This window comes from Polistes dominula, unplaced genomic scaffold (genome assembly GCF_049000335.1).
Source record: "Polistes dominula isolate Pdom_NZ unplaced genomic scaffold, Pdom_raw_medaka contig_11, whole genome shotgun sequence".
Lineage (NCBI taxonomy): Eukaryota > Metazoa > Arthropoda > Insecta > Hymenoptera > Vespidae > Polistes > Polistes dominula.
In genome coordinates, this window is record NW_028301154.1 from 1,432,625 (window position 1) to 1,456,588 (window position 23,964).

The window sequence follows — 23,964 nt, forward strand, 5'->3', positions numbered from 1 at the left end:
GCTGGCACGTATCCAATTTTCTCCGAGGCAAATAACAGCAGGTGTTTGCCAACATCGTTTAATCTCGCGTGACGCTATCAAATACACCCAACAAATCCTCATACCGCGGCGTTAATTCGTTCCTAAATGACAACGATGACGAGACACGAGGTTCATAGAAAAAAAAAAAAAACCTTTACTGACAGACGCTACTCTAGGCTTTTGTTCACTTCTGTAAATTCTGAACACGTGCATCTATCCCTTTAATCCTCACACCCACGCTATCATTTTCATTTCTTTTTATTAAACCGAAAAATCTTTTTCTTAAAGCTCTTTTTTACTATTATTTTGTTACAACTAACATAAATGACGTATTTGTTTGTTGTTTCATTTAATTTTGTTTTGTTTATAATAATCGTGTCAAGCAGGATAGCGTCCAAAATTTGATTATGATTTAAAAGTTAGAAATGAATAGTGATGTACGATGCATTTAGTTTAGTTTCAATGGAACGTTGCGTGAATAAATTTAGCTTGAAATAGTGATAAGAAATTATCTAAAACTTTGTTAGAATAAATTACTATTTAGTTTAGCAGTGAAATTTGATTATTTTAACGATTGAACTGAATATCGAACCGTTATGTCCGAATATTCATTTAATTCATAATTTTATATATTAAAAATATGTATAATGTAGTTTAATAATAAATTAATATCTAAATATTATATTATTCTTTAATATAATGTATTATATATGAAATTTATTCTATTAATTTGATTGGAATAAAATTTTAATCTATTTTTATATTAAAATATACAAAAACAAAAATTATAGAATAAATTAAATGATGATTATTATGATAAGGACTTAATATAGAAATGAAAAATTATATACACAAAAAAAAAAGAATCTACTTATTCTTATTTGATATAAAAAAACATAAATATACATAAGGAGATGCAGAGTATTTTTTTTTTTTTACTTTTCAGAATATATCTTATTTTTCTGTTCGTTGTTCAGTTACAGATCAGAATTCGTTTAATAAATATCTCGTTAGAATTCTTAATAATGATATAATCTGTAATACTTTGTAAGATATTTTTCATAATACCATTTAAAAATAATAAAGACAAAGACACAGAAAAACTTGTGAATATCTTTACTTCTCGAAAAAAATCAAAGACAATGTACACGTGCATACGAACAAGTCGGTATAAGTGCTCTTATAATTAAATCGATATCATCCTCTTCGCTCGTCGCACCTCGCTTATCAATTCGCCCTATCGCAGTTCACAAAACCCTTATTTCTAATTATTTATTTATTTAATATTCAATTAATTATTACAAGACAATATGCAACTGATTAATTTGCATTATAATTTTATATATATATATAATCGTTATTGAATAGAAGATTTTTTTTATTATTATTATTATTATATTAATAATAATGTTATTATTATTATTATTTAAAAGAAATATTATAAGCAATTTACACGTTGTTTATAATATATTTTCATCTTAAATAAAACGTTTATCGTAAGAATCTAAATTTGGGACACACAGTCCCATCTGGATCGATCTTCAATTTCAAAGACAAGAAAAAATGTACACAATATGTATGTAACTTTGTATATGTTTCTATATCTATATGTTGTGTGTACGCGTGCTCACGTTCTACTTGTATACACGATTTTGTTTTATTTTTTTTTTACAAGATAAGCTTTAACTCGATCCTTCCTCTTTGCCACCGACGTCGTAACGAAACGTGGATAACATCCAGGTAGAATAGAACGGTAAGACAAATGATCAGAGATATCTTCTCATGAGATTTTGTGCATCTCTTTCTCTCTTATTCTTTTTCTTTCTCTATCACACACCACACACACACACACACACAAATATACATAAACATATTCTCAGGAATACACGCGTATGCATACTATCAGGTTTATATGCGAAACAGTAGGACCGTTATTTGCGTGCCTCTTTTTACTGGCTGATATCTCGCGACCTCGTAGCTACTGAAAAACTTTCTACGAACGTATTCCCCCAAAGGGCTTTCCTTGAAAGCTCAGAAAAGGTTTAATTTTTGACTTATCGTTGTACGTACTTTAAATGAGTTTCACGAATTTCTAAATGTTGGTAACTGGTGTTGTATCGTTATCCATTTGGTCATCTAGTTTTATTATTTTCGATGATCATAATTTTTATATTTTTGCGACATATTATTTTTTTACGCGTGTTCAGAAAAATAAATGTAAAATATTACTTTTTAAGAGGAGACTGTATTTCGGTGAAATATTTAATTTAATTACTTTGATCGAATAATACGAGAGTAAGAAAGTTTTTCTTTTATTTTCAACACTTGTTTGTAATGAATTTTTATTGATTAAAATAGAGAGAGAGAAAGAGAGAAAGAGAGAAAGAAGGTAGAATAAAAAAAATAAATTAAAAAGTAAGATAGAAAAATAGGGAGAAAAAAAGTAATAGCAGTAGTAGTATGTGTCGTGTCGTAAAAGTAAATTCAAGATGGGAGAGGGAAGGTCGTCGAGAAATGGGTTAAATCTTAAAATGTTCCACGTCACGGATTAGTAACATGGTTTCTCGTTGGTAGACGAGAACGACGAGATCTTTCTTGGAAATTAATTCATTGTCGAAATGGCCGCTGCTGGTTGGTTGGTAGGTTGGTAGGTATAGGTATAGGTATCGTGGGACTCCACTCAGACACGACAAATTACGAGGCGTTACTCTAACTCGCTTTACTCTTTGCACTTTTCCACTCTTCTCTTTTTGGAGTTTCCAAGACTTATCGAACGTATTATAGTAATGAAAAAAAGAAAGGAAAGGAAAGGAAAGAAAAGAAAAAAAAAAGAAAGAAATGGTATAACTTCTAAGTAGTAGTAGTAGTAGTAGTAGTAGTAGTAGTAGTTTCGGCATTAGACGACAACGACGACGAAGATAAAAAGGTGAAAATATTTTGTCTCGTAAAATAAATTTCATTGACAAAAAAAAGAAACTTCTTACGTAATATCTTTGAAATAAAATAGGGAATATTATAACGTAATAATTGGTAATGAAATTTTGTAATTAATTAAATAATTGTCAACGACGATAGAACGAATTTACACAACCCATCCTTTTAGATTGGTTTCCCCAACGATTAGAAAAAACGCGTGTGGTCTCTAATCTAAAAAATATATCATATGATATACTTATATAAATACTTGTAACACACTTTGACGATTTGTATGTGACAATTATTGCAATATTGATGTGGGTATATATATATATATAATTTACGTATATATCTGTATTTATATATCATTTTGTATTTATTTATATATATATATATTTCACTTACTCATACATATTCGTTCTTTTTCTGCTTTCATTTCGAACGTTCCCATATCATGTATTAAACATTTAATTTCTTGGAAGTTCGTTCATGCGTGCAAATAGTTCCCTTCATTCGTGCTCGACGACTAAATGTAACGTTCGCACGCATTCGCGTGTGTAATCCTTGGTCTATACTACTCGTTTTCATTCGAATCCAGTGTTGTTCACGTTATACACCTTACATAAAGATATTTAACGTAGACTCGAACTTATGTATATGTGTGGGTGTGTTTAGTGTGTATGGTCATTACGTTAATATCGTTTTATCGTTTATCTTAAATATAATTAATCGAATATTTTTCGAATAAAGGGATCATCGTTTCCATACGCTTTAACACGCGTAACGCGTTATTTATTATAATTACAAACGTAGAATTTGTATTCTTACTTTTAACTAATTTATTATTAACGATCTTTTTCCAATATTGTAATTACTTGTTTAAAAAATTAATAATTATATATATATTTAAATATATATTTATATACATAGAAAGTTGTCCCAAAAGTTGCATTACCGAAATGATAATAAAAATAAAATAGAAAGATAATCAATATCTCCATTTATTCAATGGTAATACAAAATTTATAGATCTTTTTTTTATTTTATATTTTAAGATATGAATTTTCAATGGCAGTGTCGTTAAAAAAAGTGTATAATTTTATATTTCGGTAAAGTAACTTTGAAGACATTTAAAGGATCAAGTGAAAGTATAAAAAAAAAAAAAAATAAAAAATAAAAGAAGAAAAAAATCGTTCAATCGTACGACGCTAAGATTTATTCTAAAATGATTTTTTTTTTTTTATATATATAATTATGAAAGAGTAATGTGAATTACTCGATAATTGAGTGATTTGAAATCGTGTTCGGTCGTTAAAATTTACCCCGTATTCCTTCTTTTTTTTCAATTTTTTTTTTTTTCGAAGCTCTGATTACTTTCTCTTTTATTTTTTTTTAAATTATTTCTTTATATTTTAAGGTTCTCGTACTTATGAATATCATCAAGAGAGAGATAGAGAAACAGAAGGAGATTAAATGAAATATACATGACTGATATTTTATTATCATAAAAATTAATAATATTTAAAAATTGACCGAATGCGATCCAATAATCACGTTGTCGTTGATTTTATATATTCGATTATATCACACCACTCTGCGAACCACAAGTACATTTTTCATTTTCCTTTTTTTTTTTCTTTTCGTTAAATTTAATTTTATTTATTTTTTTTTCTTCAATGCGAAATTTCGTATATAATAATATTCGTTTAAATACATAAATACATACATGCATATGTGTTTTGTGTACTGTAATCTATTTAAATCAGATTGATTTATATTTTTATTTTTAATTTTTTTTTAATTTTTTTATTAGCTGTGGGTCGCAATCCAATACATGTATTTATATATATATTTATACTGCTTTACAATTCTTATAGCTACATACTTAAAAATTATATCAGATCTTCCAGAGATGTTTTTTTTTTTTTTTTAAATCTCTACCTAAAGTTCTTGTCGATTGATCTATCATCTGTAACTTGTATGCGTTAATTAATTAATTTATTATTTGTATAATATACGTGTGTCACATATCTCTTTCTCACAGATCGGCTATTTTTAACGCTCGTGATATCACATAAATATAATTAGATTTTTACCCCAGAAAAAAATGAGACAAAAAATAAGAAACAAATCAAATTGAAGTGTGTAATTAATAATAAAAAAAAAAAATAACTAGAAATAGATATTAATTCGTTGAATATTTCGACAGAGAATAGAAAATTTAGTCGATCAAATATGTTAAAATATTTTATATTATTTTCATTCCTATTTTGTTACAGTGTTCTTTTTTTTCCTCATACAAACATAGACTCATGTAAAGAGAGAGAAACAGAAATAAAAGATAGATGGATAGATGGATAGATAGGGTAAAGATAAAACGAAGCAAACGGAGGTTAGATACATCTTTGACTTTCTTAGGCTCGTCACGGGCAATCAGACTTCGAAGGTACACACACCGTCTAACACAGAATATAGGGGTGAGTTTATATACGTACTTGGAAGAGAAGAAACCTAGCTTAGGATTTCTCGTGAAAGAAAAAGCGTATAGCCCTTGGTTGCGTACTTCGATGAAACTACAGAGAAAAATATAAAGCAAAAGAGAGAAAGATAGAAATAGAGATAGAGATAGAGATGGATCCTTTTCGCGAGGGAAGATTTGCGAGTGCCTCAGGCTTTTGGAATTCGACGAGCCGTAAAATTGAAATATCGATTGCTCTACTAACCAAGAAAGAGAGAGAAACAGAGATAGAGAAATAGACACAGATAGAAAGAGAAAGAGAAAATATATATGTGTGTGTGTATGTTTGTAAGAGAGAGAGAGAGAGAGTGAGAGAAAGAGAAATTCAAGATGTACGTGTTCGTTTCCAAGTTCCACGCGAAAATACCAATAACGTTCGACAAACATAAGACAAACTTTGCTTCTCGCTATGAACCACCACCGAGAGTTCTCTCTAGCTAAACTCGAACCAAAGTCGAGGGAAGAAGCTTCTTCTTCTTCTTCTTCTTCTTCTTCTTCTTCTTCTTCTTCTTCTTCTTCTACCAATCATTGCTTACTCATCCGTCGACGGTTTGTGTGAGCTTTTTCGTTTACCTACCTACCCCTACCTATCTACCTATCTACCCCTGTTGTCAATCCTACCACAAAAATTCTACAAATTTCGAATTTCTAAAGACATCGATTCACAATCATGTCTTTACCATTTATACCACACCCCCATATACAATTATTTTTATGGTTTCACTGTTACTTTTCGATTTTCTTCTTTTTTTACTTTTTGGTTTTGGTTACCACTGATAAGAGAAATCATATTTTATTCTTCTCTTATTCCCTCTACTCCTTTTTCTTTTGATCTATCTATCTCGTTACTGTGAATTCATAAAATTGTTGTTCAAATGGTTATGGTAAAAAATACGAATAAACATGAAAAAATGAGAGAGAGAGAAAGAGAGAGAGAGATGCTATTCGGTATCGTAGAAACGTGTAAATATTTGAATTTTATTGCAGAAGAGGAAAGATGATCAAGAGGTTGGGAGGTTAAAGGGGAGTACGATGGGTGGAAGGGAAGGGGTCCATAGTACACGAGTTTTAATCGCGTTCGATATTTTGACAAGCAGATTGAATTTCGATTGCAATTTATATTTTTAATTCAGTCCTCGGTATCGTTGTATATGTGCATACCTAACCATTGTTATCTTTGATCAAGCTTTTAGAAAATTATTATGTTGAGAGAGAGAGAGAGAAAGGGAAAGGGAAAGAGAAAGAGAAAGAGAAAGAGAAAGAGGGATTAAATTGTATCAGAAATAAAGTATTCTAATATTTATTTACGTGAAATAAACAATTTTCACGAGAAACATTCATATGCACCGATATTCGTTAAATTTCAAATATTTAATCGAATTCTATTCCCCCCTCACTCCACCCACCCGCCGTAATATTATTTGTTTTGTAAATATTTCGATGTTTGTTTTCCATGAGAAGAAATCATTTAATTGGAATCTGATCATTCTTGAAAAATTATTTTTCTGTAAAACAAAAGAAAAAACAAACAAACAAACAAATAGAAATTTATAACATTTCAATCTTCTCGAGGATAAAATACGATTAAAAGTTGTATTTTCATTTTGTAGAAATTTAATCACGTTTGTCTCTTCAAATTTTAATTTAAAATTTATATATATATATATATATTGAAAGTCTTGTTTGAATCTAAAAAAAAAAAGTGTCTTGTATTTTGAGAAAAAAGTAAAGAGTGAAAAATGTAATTAATTATTATTCAATCTTTGTTGAATTACTTTTTAAAAAGAAACTGGAACAACGTATGGAAAATCTTGCAAATCTTTTACTTTTCATTTGTATTTTTGAAAAAACAAATCCAATATTTGATTTAATCCAATTTAAGTGGATACTAAATCTTAAGTGGATATTACACTTCATTCCACTTTATAGATGTAAGTAAGTACATTTATGTATGTAATGTATAGTAGTTGGTTAACGTAATAGAGAGATTCATTGAACGTATTCCACATTTTCTTTCGTTTCATCTCCAGGAGCCATTAACTTCCTCTCTTGGCAGGCGTGTCAACGTTAATGACATACGAGCTATGAAAGAAAGAAAAAATAAAAAAAGAAAAAGAGAATGGTAGGATCGTTATGAGAAAGATCAAAAAGGAAGAAAGAGAGTGAGAGAGAGATAATATATAAAAAAAAAAAAAATAAATAAAAAGTCAGGATCATATGACGCAGCCAACCGAACGGAACTTAAACCGAGCTAAGCGAATTTTCTTTGCTCATAAACGCGCAACGAAAGCATCTTTTCTTTATTTTTTATTTTTTTATTTTTCTATTTTTCTTTTGTTTATTATTTTTTTTTTTTAACGACGATGACACGAGTAGGATGTTCAGTTTGAATATCATTAAGACCCGATATTCCTGTCGATAAAACTTTGAGGCTATGCGTTTCTCGTTTAAGGGGTTGCATTTATTCGCAACGATGGTTTAATACAATCTGTGTAAAGATATATATGTGTGTACGTACGTGTGTAATAATGGAAAAGAAAAATGAAGTACACAAGGTTTTAGTTAAGGTCATCAATTATTCCGATGGAATAAATAACGAGTTGAATCGATAAACGATAGTGATCGAAACTTGAATAAACAAACTAAAAGAAAAAAAGAAAAAGAAAAATAGAAACAGAGAGAGAGAACGAGAGGGTGAGGGTGAGGGTGAGGGTAAGTAAGCAAAAAGATGAGAGAGAGAGAGAGCTAGAGAATGAGAAAAAAATTAGAAGAAAAAAAATAAAGTAAGAAACAAAATTAAAAAGAGAATGGAGAATGATTCCTATGAAGTTATAACTCAACAAAACTACCATTACTTTTTTTTATTATACATATATAATATATGGATAGAGAAAGCAAGAGATTTTTTTTTTTATAATGTTACTCCCTAGCATGATTACTTCCTTTTCGTTTTTACCTGTATTTCAATTCAACAATTCTTTATATAATCTTTATACGTATACCTGTATATATAGAATGACGTTGTAGTAAATCTTGCACTTTCATTCGAAAGTAACATACACACACACATACACATATGTGTAATGCACCATCGTCGTATCTTATTGTTAGTTCTTTTTCCTTTTTTCTTCTTGTCTTATTTTTCATTCTACATTTTACTTCATTCTCTCAGTATAGTATATATATATATATATATATATTTTTATTTTTATTTTTTAGTTTCATTTTATTTTCGTTACACTTCGTAGTACACACAGGGGTACAACATAGTGGTAGTAGTTCTTTCCTCGAAGACTATTTTCCTCTCGAGTCTCGCACGTTTCGCGTAGCTCGTAGTTCAGAACAGCACGTTTGCCTCGGTCAGGCACACAATCGCTCATGCTTTCTTACTTTTCTCATTTTTCTTCTGCTTTCTCTTAACTTTTTAGCGTTTTCTCTCTTTACTCTCGTTCTCTTTTCTCTCGTTCTGCTACATCTGACAATTACTTTCTTGTCTTACCAGCCCTTCATGTCTTTCTTTCTTTCTTTCTCTCTTTCTCTCTTTCTCTCTTTCTCTTTTTCTCTTTTTCTTTTTACGTTTCTTTTACTTTTATTTTTACCTTTTCTCTTACGAACGTTTGTTCGTTCCGACGAAAGGTAGTCGAGCATGATCTTCTTCTCTTAGAATCGTCGCGTTTTTACTTTTACCTCTTGCCATTTCTCTCTTCTTTTTTTCTTTTTTTATTATTTTATTTTATTTTATTTTATTTTTTGTTCTTATTCCTTTTTCCTCTCTATATCTTTTTCTTACTCAACCCTGAGAAATGCTTTTGTTAGCGTTAACGAGAGTCACGAGACCACCTCGACGTTACGATGAAAACGTCTAACACTCGAGTTCACATGGAACAACGTTGGAAAATGTTCGTTCGACTACTATGACGACTACTATGACTATGACGATGACGGTGGTGACGACGACGACGATGATAACGATAATGATAACGATAATGATAACGATAACGGTAACACTAGGACGAATTTACAACAGGTAACAAATAAATAAAATGATGAGAAATCTTAAATTTATGAACTAAATTTTCCAATAGGATCTAGTTTTATTCTAGCATAAAAAATTCTATATGTGTGTGTGTGATTTTGGGGACTTTTAGATATATGTGAACATATATACATACATACACATATGTACGTAGTTTCTAATCGACCATCGACCAAGTTTGACTATCGATCCAAGTGTTACTCGCAGGTGACGCATACTATCGTTCATGGTATGTATATATATATACCTACGATTTATATCACGTGGTTGGTTTGTCTTTTGTACCTTGTAAATTAACAATTTCCATAGATTATCAGATAAACGTTATTTATTATCGGTTGTAAATTCAACTTTTAATTATTATTCAATTATTATTCGTATATTTATTCTTCTCTCGTTAAATTTAGAAAATATTTTTGATATTTACGATAGGATTATTTTTTCCTTTTTTCATAATTTTTTTTATTATTTCGATTGTTTATAATGTAATCGTTTTTTTTTTTTTGATTATTCTTAAAATCAATATAAAGCACGTTATGATTTAGTTTGAAAATTTACATTTTCATTGTATATTAAAAATTATTCAACCAAATAACAGCAACAATTCTAGTTAGTTAAAATATTCTAATTTTACGATAATTTATCAATTTATTTTATGTAATGTAGTATTTATTAAATTAGGGTAATACTTCGTAGAATAATAATTTATTTGTTTTTTTTTAGAACGTACGCGTCTTAATTGGCCTACGAGATTTCTCTCTCATTTTTTTAAAATATTTTATTTATTTATTCATATTATATTCGGAGTCTTTGTTTTAAATTCAGTTATTGACGAAAATTGGAAATGTTCTGTACTCTTTTCCTCGTTTAATTAATTTCATACATTTTCAATTTGTTTACTAAATTAATTAAATTCTAAAGTTTGATAAGTTGATGATGTGGTAGATGATGATAATAATACTTTTGCGATCAATTTGTTTGAAAATAAGTTATTCGGAAATTGTCTAAATCAGTTGTTCTAAAATTTTCGTTGAAATTCGGTAGTAATTTTCGTTTACAAATGAAATTAGTGAATACCAAAATTCATTATAACGAAATTTAAATAGAACGTATATTTTATAAAGATACGAATTTTTTTAAACTATTTTATAACGTATTATATTTATTCGTAAAAATATTGTTAGCTTATTTTAAAACATCTTGTATATATATATGTATATACACACACATGTACACATCTATCTCTCTCTCTCTCTCTCATTATTTTTTAGTTTCCATTGAATATTTTTTTGAAAAAGTCGATAATTACTCGCTGCAATTCCCGGTTTCATTAGTTCGAAATAAAGAAGATAAAATGTAATATTTCTCTTTTGCCTTTTTTCTCTTCTCTCTCCATCTTCTTTTTTCTCTCCACGATATATATATATATATACAAGATGATTATAATTTTTTCAAATAAATATCGCGTGCAATTTTCTACGTTTTCTCTCTTAGCTTTTCTCTCTCTCTCTGTTTCAACATTTCTTTCTTTTTTTTCTCTCTTATCTCACAGTTCATTTAATTGAAGGGGTTGCAGGGGTGAGTGGGTGGTGGTGAAAGTTTTCTAGGCAGTGTTAATTGCGCAAAGTAATCGAACGTCAAGCATTAATGAATTTATTTTGGCATTAGGTTGTTTCAAAGCTGATATTCGTTCGTTCGTTCGTTCGTTTAATTTTCTCTGTTATTTCTGATTATTTTGTTTAAATGGCAGTTCTTATTATCAATGGTTGATATCGAATAATCGATATATATCCGATTTAATCTTAAGTTAAACGTTAACCGAAAATCGTGGTGTATAAAGTTGAAAAGTTTTAGATAAGAAATTCGAAATGTGAATTCGACTTCATTATTCGAGAAGAAAGTTTGGAAAGAAGCTTGTGGAATCGTTTTAAAACTCGTTAGTAAGATCACGAGTTAATAGACTGATAAGAAAATGAAATATCATTTGATAGAAGAAAAAGTTAGTTTTAAAATATGTCAACTATCAGGAGTATCGACTAATGAAAACGTGATTTTCTTTTTCTTTTTCTTTTTTTTTCTTTCTCTGTCGAAGATTGAAACATTTCTTTCACTTCTTTTTTCTTTTTCATATTTTTTTAATTATTTTTAATAATACAGAAAATCGATTGGAATCTAAATATAAATGTATTAAATTATAATTATATAACACCGTCAAATATAAAAATTAGAATCCCAGTAAATGTTAGTTTAACGTTTATATAAAAATCAGTTTAATATAATATATATATAAATATATTTCACTCTGAATATTTGTATCATTTGTAGAAGTATATAATAAACAATAATAATATTAATAATAATAATAATAATAATAATAATAATTAATAGAAATGAGAAATAACCGATGATATAAAAATGTGGGATCATTTGTAAAAGGTAGACAAAATATAATAAAAAATTTGAAAATAAAAATAATAATATTAAAATAAAAAGATAATAAATTATATAAATCCATCGTCGTTGGTTTTTATAGTTAGATCATTGATCTAATAATATAACTTAACGTCTAGGTTTTTTTATTTTTTTTTTTTAACATTATACGTAAAGGATCGGACGACTGACACTTGAATCCGCCTTGCAAAAATTTTTGACGTGTACGTACGTGATACGCGTTAAAGCGTGATTCGCGGATTATTATTATTATTATTATTATTAATAATATTATTATTATTATTTTATTATTATTATAATTATTTGTGTTCACGTTTCACACGGTCACGTTGAAACAACGATTAAAATAATCGAAAATATAAGAAGACCGTAGAATAAACGTTCGTCGTTACGACATGCTTTGTTGCTGCGAAGATCACCGGCACTCAGCCTCTGGTTGTTCACATAAGCCATCTGGACCCTCTTTTCAGCTTCGAACGCACGAGTACCGACTTTAGCAATGCATTTGATCTTAACCAGGCCACCACCACCGAAATGTCTTGGTTCTGCTTCCAGACGTAAACCAAGGCTGTTAGGTATACCTTTGGAATTGACTGGAGCCAACGGTGGATTCTGTACCGTGTTCTCTGCTGACACCTGACACAAACAGAATTTCATTTCATCAGTTTAACTACGTTTTCAACAACGATCATTTTAGTATGTATCATCGTTATTTATCAAACTATACAGATCTGTATATCTACTGTGAATCATTTGCATTAATTCTTATACGTTTTGTTTATTCTGCAAAATTCATTCAAAATTGTTGTTTAGGTATTTAATAAATATTGTTCATTTTGTTAAAACATTTCTCAATTTTTTACTTAAATATTTAAGAAAGGATATCTTACGAATCAATATAGAAATAGTTTTAAATTGAAATTACTTTATAAACGTATTAGATGGATAAATTAACATTATAATGTGTCATAAATAATATTAGTAAAGATATATGTGAAGGGTAGTTTAAATAAAAGTTATGGGTTGCTTAGTATCTTTGATGCTTAAGTAAGCATCTCCAGATAGTTCGATTTGGAGATGATTAACAGCCTAAAATCATAGTGCTTTTGGGTATTTTAGACTCTATAATAGCGTTTGCTTGCAATACCATAAACCATAGAACGAGCTACGTAGCCAATCGAACGAGTGCACATAGTCCAAGCTGAAATGTCGTTATGGCTTTGTGGTTAGTGCTTCGAAGTGGAAGTTAAAGTCACTTCTAGGGTAAACGTTTATGGTTATCGACCATGATCGGCTTGCCTTATCCTATTTTACTTTATTTTCCTATCTCTCTATCTCTCCCTCTCTTTCTATCTTTCTTTATTAGGTTACATACTCATATAAAATCTATCATTTTTTTTTTTGTTAGAGAATAATATTTTATATTTTACTTCAAAACTTATGCTTTATTTATTACGATTTTCTATATCACATATAATAAATAATGAAAATTTATTTGATTATTATATTTATTAATTATTCATTTGTTAGTACCGTGATTTAGAAAGTTTTAATTAAAAATTACAAAAGAGAGATGTATTATTAATAGGAAATTGAAATTCTTTTATTATTCGATTTATTAATTATTTACTGTTTAGTTCTTGATTAAGAAAGTTTTAATTAATTCGACATATACATAATCATACACACACAAACACACACACACACACATGCAAGTTATATTTATATGTAGGAAGAACCTATGAGAATATTATATGAATGTATATGAAAAAAATTAAAATTTTATATTTAATTACGATCACAGTTTTTCAAGAATACAGTACAGATAGAAAAAAAAGTTATCAAAGATTACAGTTTGATTTCTATGAAAAGTATGTTTGTTCAATATTATTATTAAAATTTTTCAATAGAATATTATTACATTTGAATGATTTATTTAATATTGTAATATATTTGTCATCAAGTTACATACGCGCGTATGGTCGTTGTGTTAAATATTTAGATCTGCTGGTTCTTCTTTAAATTGTTTAAATGCATTCTACTGATAAAATCGAATTTGTTATATATAATAATAATAATAATAATAATAATAATAATAATAATAATAATAATAATAATAATATCGTTTCATTATTAAATTTATAGTTAATTAAATTCAGTATCTATTACTGTGGTAATAAATTCAATATTACTGTGGAAATGTTTATTAATATATTATTTTAATTATTGAAAACATATTTCGGATATGCGATCTCAATTATTGCATGGATTTGGTTTCAGTTTTATAATAATAATTTAAATTATTATAAATAAATAAATAATTAATTAATTAAATTATTATTATTATTATTATATCGATTAGAGTATAGAATTAAATATAACATAGTTTTATATAATTTTACATATTTATTTTCTACACTTTATAATTTGTTTCTATGATTTTTGTTTGTTTAATTAAACTTTAATCTTTCGTTATTTTTTATTACGAAAGTACTTCAATGTGATTTTTTTTTTATTTACGTCACACTAAACGTCGTATGAACAAATAGAAAATTCGATTTTCTAAGTTTCGAGAGAATGAGACAAATGCAGAGTATCAAGATAATTGATAAATAATTGTAAGATTTTTAAGAAGATAATTGTAGGATTTTTTTATTATAATATTGTTACCATATCCCGATTTCGTTTTACCACTACATCATCGCGTTTCATTTTTTCAAATCACATCCATTTTAAAGAAGTTTTCACTTCAATAATTAGAAATTTGACACATGATTTTAAACGAACAAATAATTTAGATTTAATTTAATTTAATTAGAATAATATGAACGCGTGCGCGTTGAAATTTTCATATAAACAAATATTTATAGTATGCGTTTCAATATAAACGTGGTTTCTCATGACGATTTCGCTATTACTTGGTGTAGCAACTTGTTAATTATCGTGGAATGGTGCCAGAGCGATAATTCAAGGTTGGTTTCAAGCTGACGGTGCGACGCGATGATTGGTGAGAGTGTATCGATGATTTATGAGCATTCCCATGGATATATCGGATGATCATTGTTCGTTACATCTATCGATCTTAATTCGTCATCATACGATTCCTTAGACATTGTTTCCTTTATATGTGAAACAATATTGATTATTGTACATTTGACACTTTCATTAATTCCCCTATAATGAGAACATTTTAATTGTCTTCAATAGATAATTAAAATATATTAATCATTTTATATTATTCGTATGCAAGTATTATATACATTGGAAAACCCATGTTAGGTAAATTATTCCTATGCCAAAAGATCAATTATAGATCTTCTAGTAAACCTATTAAGAAATATGGTATAATAAACTTATAAATTTATATTAAACGTGAGATGAAATCGGAAGAGAAAATTTGTAGAAGTAATTTTCTAATATCCTTGTGTTATATGACGATAACAAGTTTACGAGGTATCAACGACGATGAATTATACATTACACCTTATGACCTTTAGCTTTGATATTATAATAGAAATGGTAATGAGTTTATTCGAACATTTCTCGTGATATGCACGAATAAACGTTCTTATTATAACTTATGGTTAGTAATATAACTAGAAAACCTTATAAAGCAAAAAAAAAAACACAAAATCCACGAAGTTGCGGAAAATTTAATGAGAATTATTTTACAAAATTAAAATAATAAAAAAAAAGAAAAACATAGTTTACGTCCACTATGTAAATTCGTCTTTTTCTTTTTTGTATTTTTTTTGTGATCTCATCGAAGATATTCTTTCGTAAAAATTCAAATTCTTCATAAACCTTTCCCCCATCATCTTCTTTCCCCTCATTCGCCAGGGATGATGATATCTCTATCGTTCGCAAAGAAAAACTGTGACAATGAAATTCTGTCGGGTTACTACTAGATGGGGAAAGCTCGTTTTGTTATGCCGAATGTATAAGTTATTCGTTTTCCCTCTACTATCCCTCCTATAGGGATGATACCATTTTCGATTCCTACATTATGCATAGTTTCCCCGTTGTTTTTCAAATCGACCAAGAAAATCGTCGATTGTGCAATTTACGCAATTCTCTCTCTCTTTCTCTCTCTCTTTCTTTCGTCGTCATCGTCGTCGTTTTTACAAAATTTATTTTAAATTTCAATATGAGATGACATTTATAAAAATAATCATATTATTATTATTATTATTATTATTATTATTATTATTATTATTATTATTATTATTATTATTAAATAAGGAATTAATCGTAGTAATTGGATTGAAATTTTTATTCGTGTTCCAAAATCGGGGACAAGTGGAATTGAATTTTCAACATCGTCGAATGAACGAACGAACGAACGAACGAACAAATGAACGATCGAGAGAAAACGCAATGCGGTTTTCTCGTTGAACATTTGTCTACCGTCCTAAAGGTTTTTGAACGTCGTCTTTTAAACGACTCACGACGCTTCTCGAGCTACCCCTTTTGTCCTCCCTTTTATTCCTTTTTCCTTTTTAACACGTTCTTTAGGTTATTATCCTTCTCTCTCTCTCTCTTTCTCTTTCTCTTCCACTCCCACTCTTTCTTTTATTCTCCTTCCTAGACCTTTGATTTTGTTCTTTTTTTTTTCTTTTATTCCTTTTCGTTGGTTTCTCTCAATTCTCATCGCCACGGCAAAGATTAAGTGGCCAGCTACGATGCTCTGAACTTTCCTACACTATTGACCCTTCCTTCTCTTCTACCTTTCTCTTTTTCTTTCTCAACCTTCCTAGCCTAGCCCTTATCACTATTTTCGTCTTTCTCATTCTCCACTAGTGTTTCTTTCTTTCTTTCTTTCTTTCTTTCATTCTAACAGCAAACGAACCCTTCTCCTCTCCACCTTTCTTTTATTTTCCGTCTGTCGATTTTCGCTAGGCTCTTGTTTCCACTTCTTCCTTCTGCTTTTATTAGGCCTTTACTTCAGCTTCAGATTCGATGGGGGATTCCCGAAGGACAATCGGGATAGCCAGTTCTCTCTACCTACCTATCTACCCTTCTGTGATTTCTTTCTCAGCCCTTTTTCTCTATCTCCACCTTTTCCCGTTCACCTTCTACAATTCTCTTCTATCTTTTTTCTTTTTCTCATTCTTTCTCACACTTCTTCTTACTCTCCTTTAGGACGAGGACAAGTTCAAAGGACTACCAAAGACTCCTTTTTGTCTTCCCTTTTTCTTCTTCTTTTCTTTTTGTTTTTTTTTTTGTTTTATTCTTTTCCTTTTTAGTACTGTTTTTTTTTATGTGTTTTTTTTTTGGTTACTTTCTTTGTTCTGTTTTTTTATTTTTTTTTCTACCTCTTCTCGAAAACCTTCTGGAATGTGTCTCTGTGCTCTTTGTAAAAGGGTTTCGAAATTCTTCTAATGATAAGGATTTGTCCTTTTTCTTCATTTACCAATCGATTGCTCTCGTTTATTTTCTTTCGAGATTTATTCTTACCTTTATTTGATACACCTTTTTTAATGGATTTGCAATTTGTTTTAATTTATTTTTTTTAACCTTCTGTGTACACGATCGAATTTGATGTCAATTAAAGGAATACGAATAACAAAATGCTTTAATAAAATATTGTTAGAAAAAAAAAGAAAGAAATTGTACCAAAATTCCATGTGTTACGTTAAAAAGAAAATAAACAATACCACTGATAACAACTGTATATTATGTTATGATAAATATATTTTGTTAATAATCATGATAATGCAGTAAAAGGGTCAGGGTGATGTAAGATGAGGGGAAGGAAATAGAATATAAACGTGAAATAGATAAAAAGAGAAAGAGAAAGAGAATGGAAAATGTGAAAGACAGTGAAGAGTGGGGATAGGGATGGCAGATAGAGGATGGGGGTTGAGGGGTGGGTTAAAGGAAATGTCGATCTTCGAGTAAGAGAAGACGGACGAGATCGTGTCGGCCGATGAAATATGTGGTCTCCTTGATTGATAGCATAGGATTCAGACTTCTTTCTCCTACCACCCCTCTTCTTTTCCCTTTCTTCATCCCTTTTGCTACTAGGAGTGAACCGATTCGAAGTGCTAAGCGAGTAGACGATTAGTACGTTTCGTTGAAAGCGTTGAACTCGATCGAGCGTGAAAAGGGAGCAAGCTTTCTTTTCGATTTTCTTTTTATTTTATTTTTTTTTCCTTTCCCTTACATCCTCCCTTTTTTTTTTAATTCCCCTCATTTCTTTTGTTCATCGATAAACGACGTCTAAACGTCCGAGATCAATTAACGGAAATAGATGTTGGTTCCCTTTTTCTTTTTTTTTTCTCTCCCTTTTTAACCTACGCGACTCGTTTATATCCGACTTTAACTACTTTCGTCTGACCAACATTGTACATTACTACTTGCAACACTTACTTGTTCTCCTTAGAATATCTATGTTCATTTTCTTTTTACAATTCTGTAATTTTGGAATTGTTTGTTTGTTTCTATTTTCTTTATCGATATTTTTTTATATTATTATACAGTCTAGGAAAAAAGTTTGGATAAAAAATGTGAAACAATATTACGTAACTTTTATATTTAAAATACAAAGTAAACTTTTAATTTGATTCGATATATTTTTTCAGTAGTATAATTTATTATTATATTCTTTTTTATTATCGAATAAAAAACAACATATTCAGGAGATGGATAATTAATTAATTAATTTCGTAATAAAAGTTTAGTAAGTTTAGCATATCGAAATATTTAAAATAATTTCTATTATTATTATTATTATTTAGTCAAGTTATATAGGAATATGGTTTGAAAATAAACCTATCATAGGGAGTCGTATCATCATCCTAGTGTTTTCAAAGTTTAGCATTATTAAATATTTGGAGTTCGTAAAGTCTCGTTTGGATGAATAGAAACTAACAGCAATTCCATGTACGAAGTTATATAAAATTGACATTTATATGGCACTTTTCGGATAAACTTTAATTATAACGTCGCGATCAAAATTATCTACAATAAAAAGCTCTTTCTCTCTATTTCACGTTTGTCATGATTCGATATGACCAAGCGTACGCCAATCGGTATCAACCAATCCTTTAACGTTTAGGAATTGAATTTCAAAGTGATTATTGCGTGTAATCAAATTTGATTATCATTGGCGTGCATGATAATGAAACAAACGAATCAACGATATGATATATATATATATATATATATATATATATATATATATATATATGCATATATACTTATACGGGTCAATCATTCAATAGTTCAATCCATTTTCATAGTTAGATCATTACTAGTTGTCCATTTAAAAATGTCATACTATCATTTTAACATCGTTTTATCGTAGTTGACGAGTAATGTGTGCCATTGTAAAAAGCAATCAATTTTCTAATAGATCAAAATATCAAATATTTTAAGCCCCTTTTGTGGTCACATTCGTTATTACACGAATAATTAAATTTATTTATACAGATATCACATAGTCACTTTGTAATCTTTATTTTAAATTAATTTAATATTATCAAATAAAATTAATTTCATTTAAAAAAAAAAAAAATCCACAACAGGTAAAAATGAAAAAAAAAAAACTAAAAAAAAATATTAGTAACGTATTAGTTAGAATTATTCATGTATCCCTAGAAATAGTAATTCGCGGTATTTCTTACTATCATCGTAGCAAACTGTTAAACCCCATGAATCTCACTATCACGTAAAATCTTTACGATCTTCCTAATCGTTTAAATCACCAAACTGATTTATTTAAATACGTGTGTGACTATCTGTGTGTGTTCGATTACAACTACATAGAAAATCGTTATCTACTTTTCACCACCATAAAATAATCACGGTCTGCTTGTTTCAATTTACGATTCAGGATCAATTCACCTTTACACACACAGACAGAGAAAGAAAAAAAATATATATGAATAAAAAAAAAAAAGAAGAAAATCGGTACGTAGGATGATCCTAGAAAGGTTCAGCGAGTATCGTGTATAGAAAGGACGCTTAAAATCGTCCGATAAAACGAAACTAGTATCTCGAGCTTCGGGCGCGGATTTATAAGCCTTAAAGCCCCATTGATCGAGTCGAAGCTTGGCACAGAGCCCCATAAACCTTTCCCACGTCTTGGAATAAAGGTTTATCTCTTTCATTGGTAACTTGAAAAAAAAAAAGAAAAGAAAAAAAAGAAACCTAGCGAATAACGACGATCTAGTGGAGAGGATTCGTTTTCGTGCTCGTCCATCTCTTACCTAGCCAAGAGATTTTATCGATCATCTGTAAGACGTTCCCATATTCGAGAATTACACGTTTCGTTTTTAAAAGGGTAGGGGGTTAGGGAGAGTTAGGGGGTTTGGTATCAATGAGAAGTACTCTTAAACGACAATATGCTTGCTGGCTACCTTTTCTATGATTTCTTTTCATTTTTATTATTTTTTTTTTTTATAGAAAACTGCAGAATAATTTTATATGTGGCATTTGATAAATAAAACTCGTTGTCGATTGGTGCTTATAAAGGGAATTTTTTTTTTTTTGTTTAGTAGGAAACTGCAGAGAATAATTTTATACATATGGCATACGATAAGTAAAGCTCGATGTTGATTGATGTTGGGATTTAGTTATTTTTCTGTAGAAAACTGTAGAATAATTATATACATTTGGGATTCTATAAGTGAAGCTGGTTATCGATTGGTACTTAAAAGGATTTTTTTCTCTATTTTTTTTCTATTATTATATTCGATAAAGTTAGTCAATAAATGTCATAATTAATAACGTTAATCTTATATAATATCATTTGATAGATTATAACTATGATGTTAGGTAAAGTATGATAGGGTAGGATAGGGTAGATAACTGGTGGAAGTTTCGGAGAATACGATTCTCGTTCTACTTCTATTTCGAAATCAAAATTCAGGCGTCCGTCTATATGACCGTCGTGCAAATAGCGTGCATTTCGATGAATTATGCAGTGTGTCATGTCATGGCAAGCGACTCATCAAACATACATGCATGTTCGCACATTGGAGAACCTGGAACCAGTTGAGAGTGAGTGAGTGAGTGAGTGAGTAGGTGAATGACTAAGAGAAGGAGAAATAGATAGATAGATAGAGAGAGAATATGTATATATATATATATTCTCTCTCTCTCTCTATATGTATATATATATATATAGATAGATATATATATGTATATGTAGGTTGTTGGAGAATCGAGTAGAAGGACAGAGAATCGGTTGGTAATACGAGCCGGCAAATAAGCCGTACGAAATAGGAGGAGCGTGATTGATCGTCCGGTTTGATGACTAATGCCAATTCGGAAATTCGCAATTAGGGCTCATCAATGTCGATTGTCATTAAGTAATAGAACCCTCCAACATAGCTAATGATCTCTACCCATCTCTCATTTCTTTTATTTTCATTTTTAAATGTCACACAAAGATTTTTTTATTTTCATTGAAAAATAATTTAATTGTATAATATGATTCGAATAAATTTATTATATTAGATGTAGGATATGAAAATAAGAATTTTTAATTGATTTCTAATTATTTTTATATATTGGTTTTAATAATTATTTATGAAATAATAGGAAATTTATTTGATGATGCGTACGCATATAATTAATTTGTTATATGTTTGTAATTTATATTAGTACAGTGATAGAATTATTATCTATGCATATTAAATTTGTAAAATTGAATGATTTTTCTTTTCTTTGTCATTTCGTGTAAAAGCAAGTATATATTTTTAAAAATATTAATATAAAAAATATATATTATCCTCGATATACAATTTATATATATATATATATATATATATATTTTATATACTTTTGTAAACGATATTATAGGCCTTAATTAAAAACAAAAAGGATATTGTTAGAATATTAAATTATTCGGTATCTTGTAAAATTAACGTGACGTGAATTAAAAATAAAAAGAAAAGGAATAAGAGAATGAAAAAGAAGAGAAAAAGAAATTAAGTAAAAAAGTGAACCTGACGAAGTTAATTAATTCCTACGGGTTGTTTTTTCTTTTTTTTTGTTTCCTCTAAAAGCGACTTTGGGAGTCTGTCACACCGTTAGCATAGTCGGTCCATTCACCAACACACGAAGAAGAGAGTATACTTGTCTATATTTGTTTCTACGAATAAAGAGAAAGATATACATATATATAGTAGCAGAGAGATAGTATAGTTCTCGGGTTGTCTCTCGTTAAAACTTTTCAACTATTAAAGAGTAACTTTACTTTCGGTAAAAAAGTTTATGTAGCATGAAAACAAACTGTGGACATAACGAGTATCATACGAGTAGGACAAATAAACTATTCTTTTTCTGGGTTTTTTTTTTTTTTTATAGACTACCGTAGTATAGTTGTGATAATGTTAAGGAAAAAAAGAAGTAGAAAAGTCAGAAATGAAATGAAAATTTATATACCCCATATCCTTGTATACCATAATACGTTTTCTAATGAATAGTTCATTGCTATGAATTTGCGAAATTCGTCAAATTAATTTAAACGAATTAATTCTATACAATTTTAGGATTTATTTTGAAAATAATAAAATCTTTAAAAACAAAAAAAAATCTAAATTTTATTTTTATTTTCATTTTGAAAATAATAACATCTTAAAAAATTAATCTAACAACATTTTTGATTTTTAGATGTTCTTTTCTAACTAAGTTTTTTTCTTTCTTTCTTTTTTTTTTTGAAGTTAATTAAAAGAAAAAGAAAAAGAAAATAAACAACAACGATTAGAACAATAAATTAAAGAACCTTTGACACCTAAGTATCAATTAATTTAATTTAAAAAACATATATATTCGAAATATATATTTTATAAAATATTTAAAAATATTTTATAATAATATATTAAAAAAAAAAAAAATAAATAATAATTTTGTTCTAAATAATCGCGAATATATTAATTAATTATGAAAACAAACATACTTTCCATAACTTGTGACTCATTCAAATAATTTTGAAGATATTGTTTAAATAATTCAACAGTCAGTCAGTTGACATAGTAGAAAGAAAGAACAAAAGCAAAATTAACATGCAAAAACCATAAAAAATTCATATATATATATTTTTTTCTTCTTATTCTTCTTTTATATTTATTTTCCCCGTTTAACCCAATAAATCGGAATATCACCACTACTAACACAGCTACTACACAACCATCATAACCACCCAGGTCGTTAAATAAAACGAAGTAGAGTTTGAAATAGTGCGTGAATACTTTTTCAAACGCATTGTATCCACCTTAATGCATGGCATAGCAGTACACCAAGTCCCTTAAGCTTTAATGGGATACTTTGAAAAAGTTTCTATTTTCTTATGCGTCGTTTAAAGCGAACAACGATATAAAGTATTATGGCTTGGAGTTAGGTTAGCTCAAGGCATACGGGGAAACTTGTGATACGATCTTTGTCTATAGTTTTTTTTTTTTTTTCAAATCTTGAAGATTTTTTATTCCTATTCCCTTTTTCTTTCCTTTTTCTCATCTTCTTCTTCTTCTTATCCTTTATTTATTTTTTTCTTCTCTTGTGTATCAATTTTTGCTCTCCTATTTATTTTTATTTTTATTTTTGTGTTTTCTTTTTTTTTTTAAATGTTAAAAACTTGTTTTCTTCTTTTCCCTTTTTAAAATTTTTCTTATCGTCTTCTTCTTCTCCTTCTCCTTTTTTTTTTTCTTGTGTATAATTTTCTTCTTTCTTTATTATTTTTTATTTTTTTTATTTTTTGTTATTTTATTTAAATGTGAAATATATTATAGACAACATATTTTCTCCTTCCAGTAGGATTGCCATCGCGACGAATATATTTCAAAACGTCTCGAGAATCATTCCCTTTCCTGTTTTCTACATTTGATATTTGCCTTACGGCATTACTACTACTACTATGTATATCGCGATAATATCATATCACTGTAGAGTTTTATCGTTACATGTACATATGGAGTATGCGAAAGGTAGGCAGGTAGGTAGGTAGGTAGGTAGGTAGCATGGAATAAAAGTAAACATTTGCTTATCCTGTTAGAAATTTTTTTCTTTTGGTTTT

At 28.7% G+C, this 23,964-nt stretch overlaps 1 protein-coding gene across 4 annotated transcripts in view; it reads right to left on the reverse strand.

Moving 5' to 3' along the window:
- Positions 1 to 1,122: 1,122 nt before the first annotated feature.
- Positions 1,123 to 23,964, reverse strand: part of LOC149030557 (uncharacterized) — a 216,441-nt gene continuing 193,599 nt past the window's right edge. For all 4 annotated transcript variants that reach the window (XM_089178715.1, XM_089178718.1, XM_089178717.1 and 1 more), the window contains exon 6: positions 1,123 to 12,578. In XM_089178715.1, coding sequence (XP_089034841.1) covers positions 12,267 to 12,578 — 312 coding nt within the window. In that variant the 3' untranslated portion in view covers positions 1,123 to 12,266. The remainder of the gene's footprint in view (positions 12,579 to 23,964) is intronic.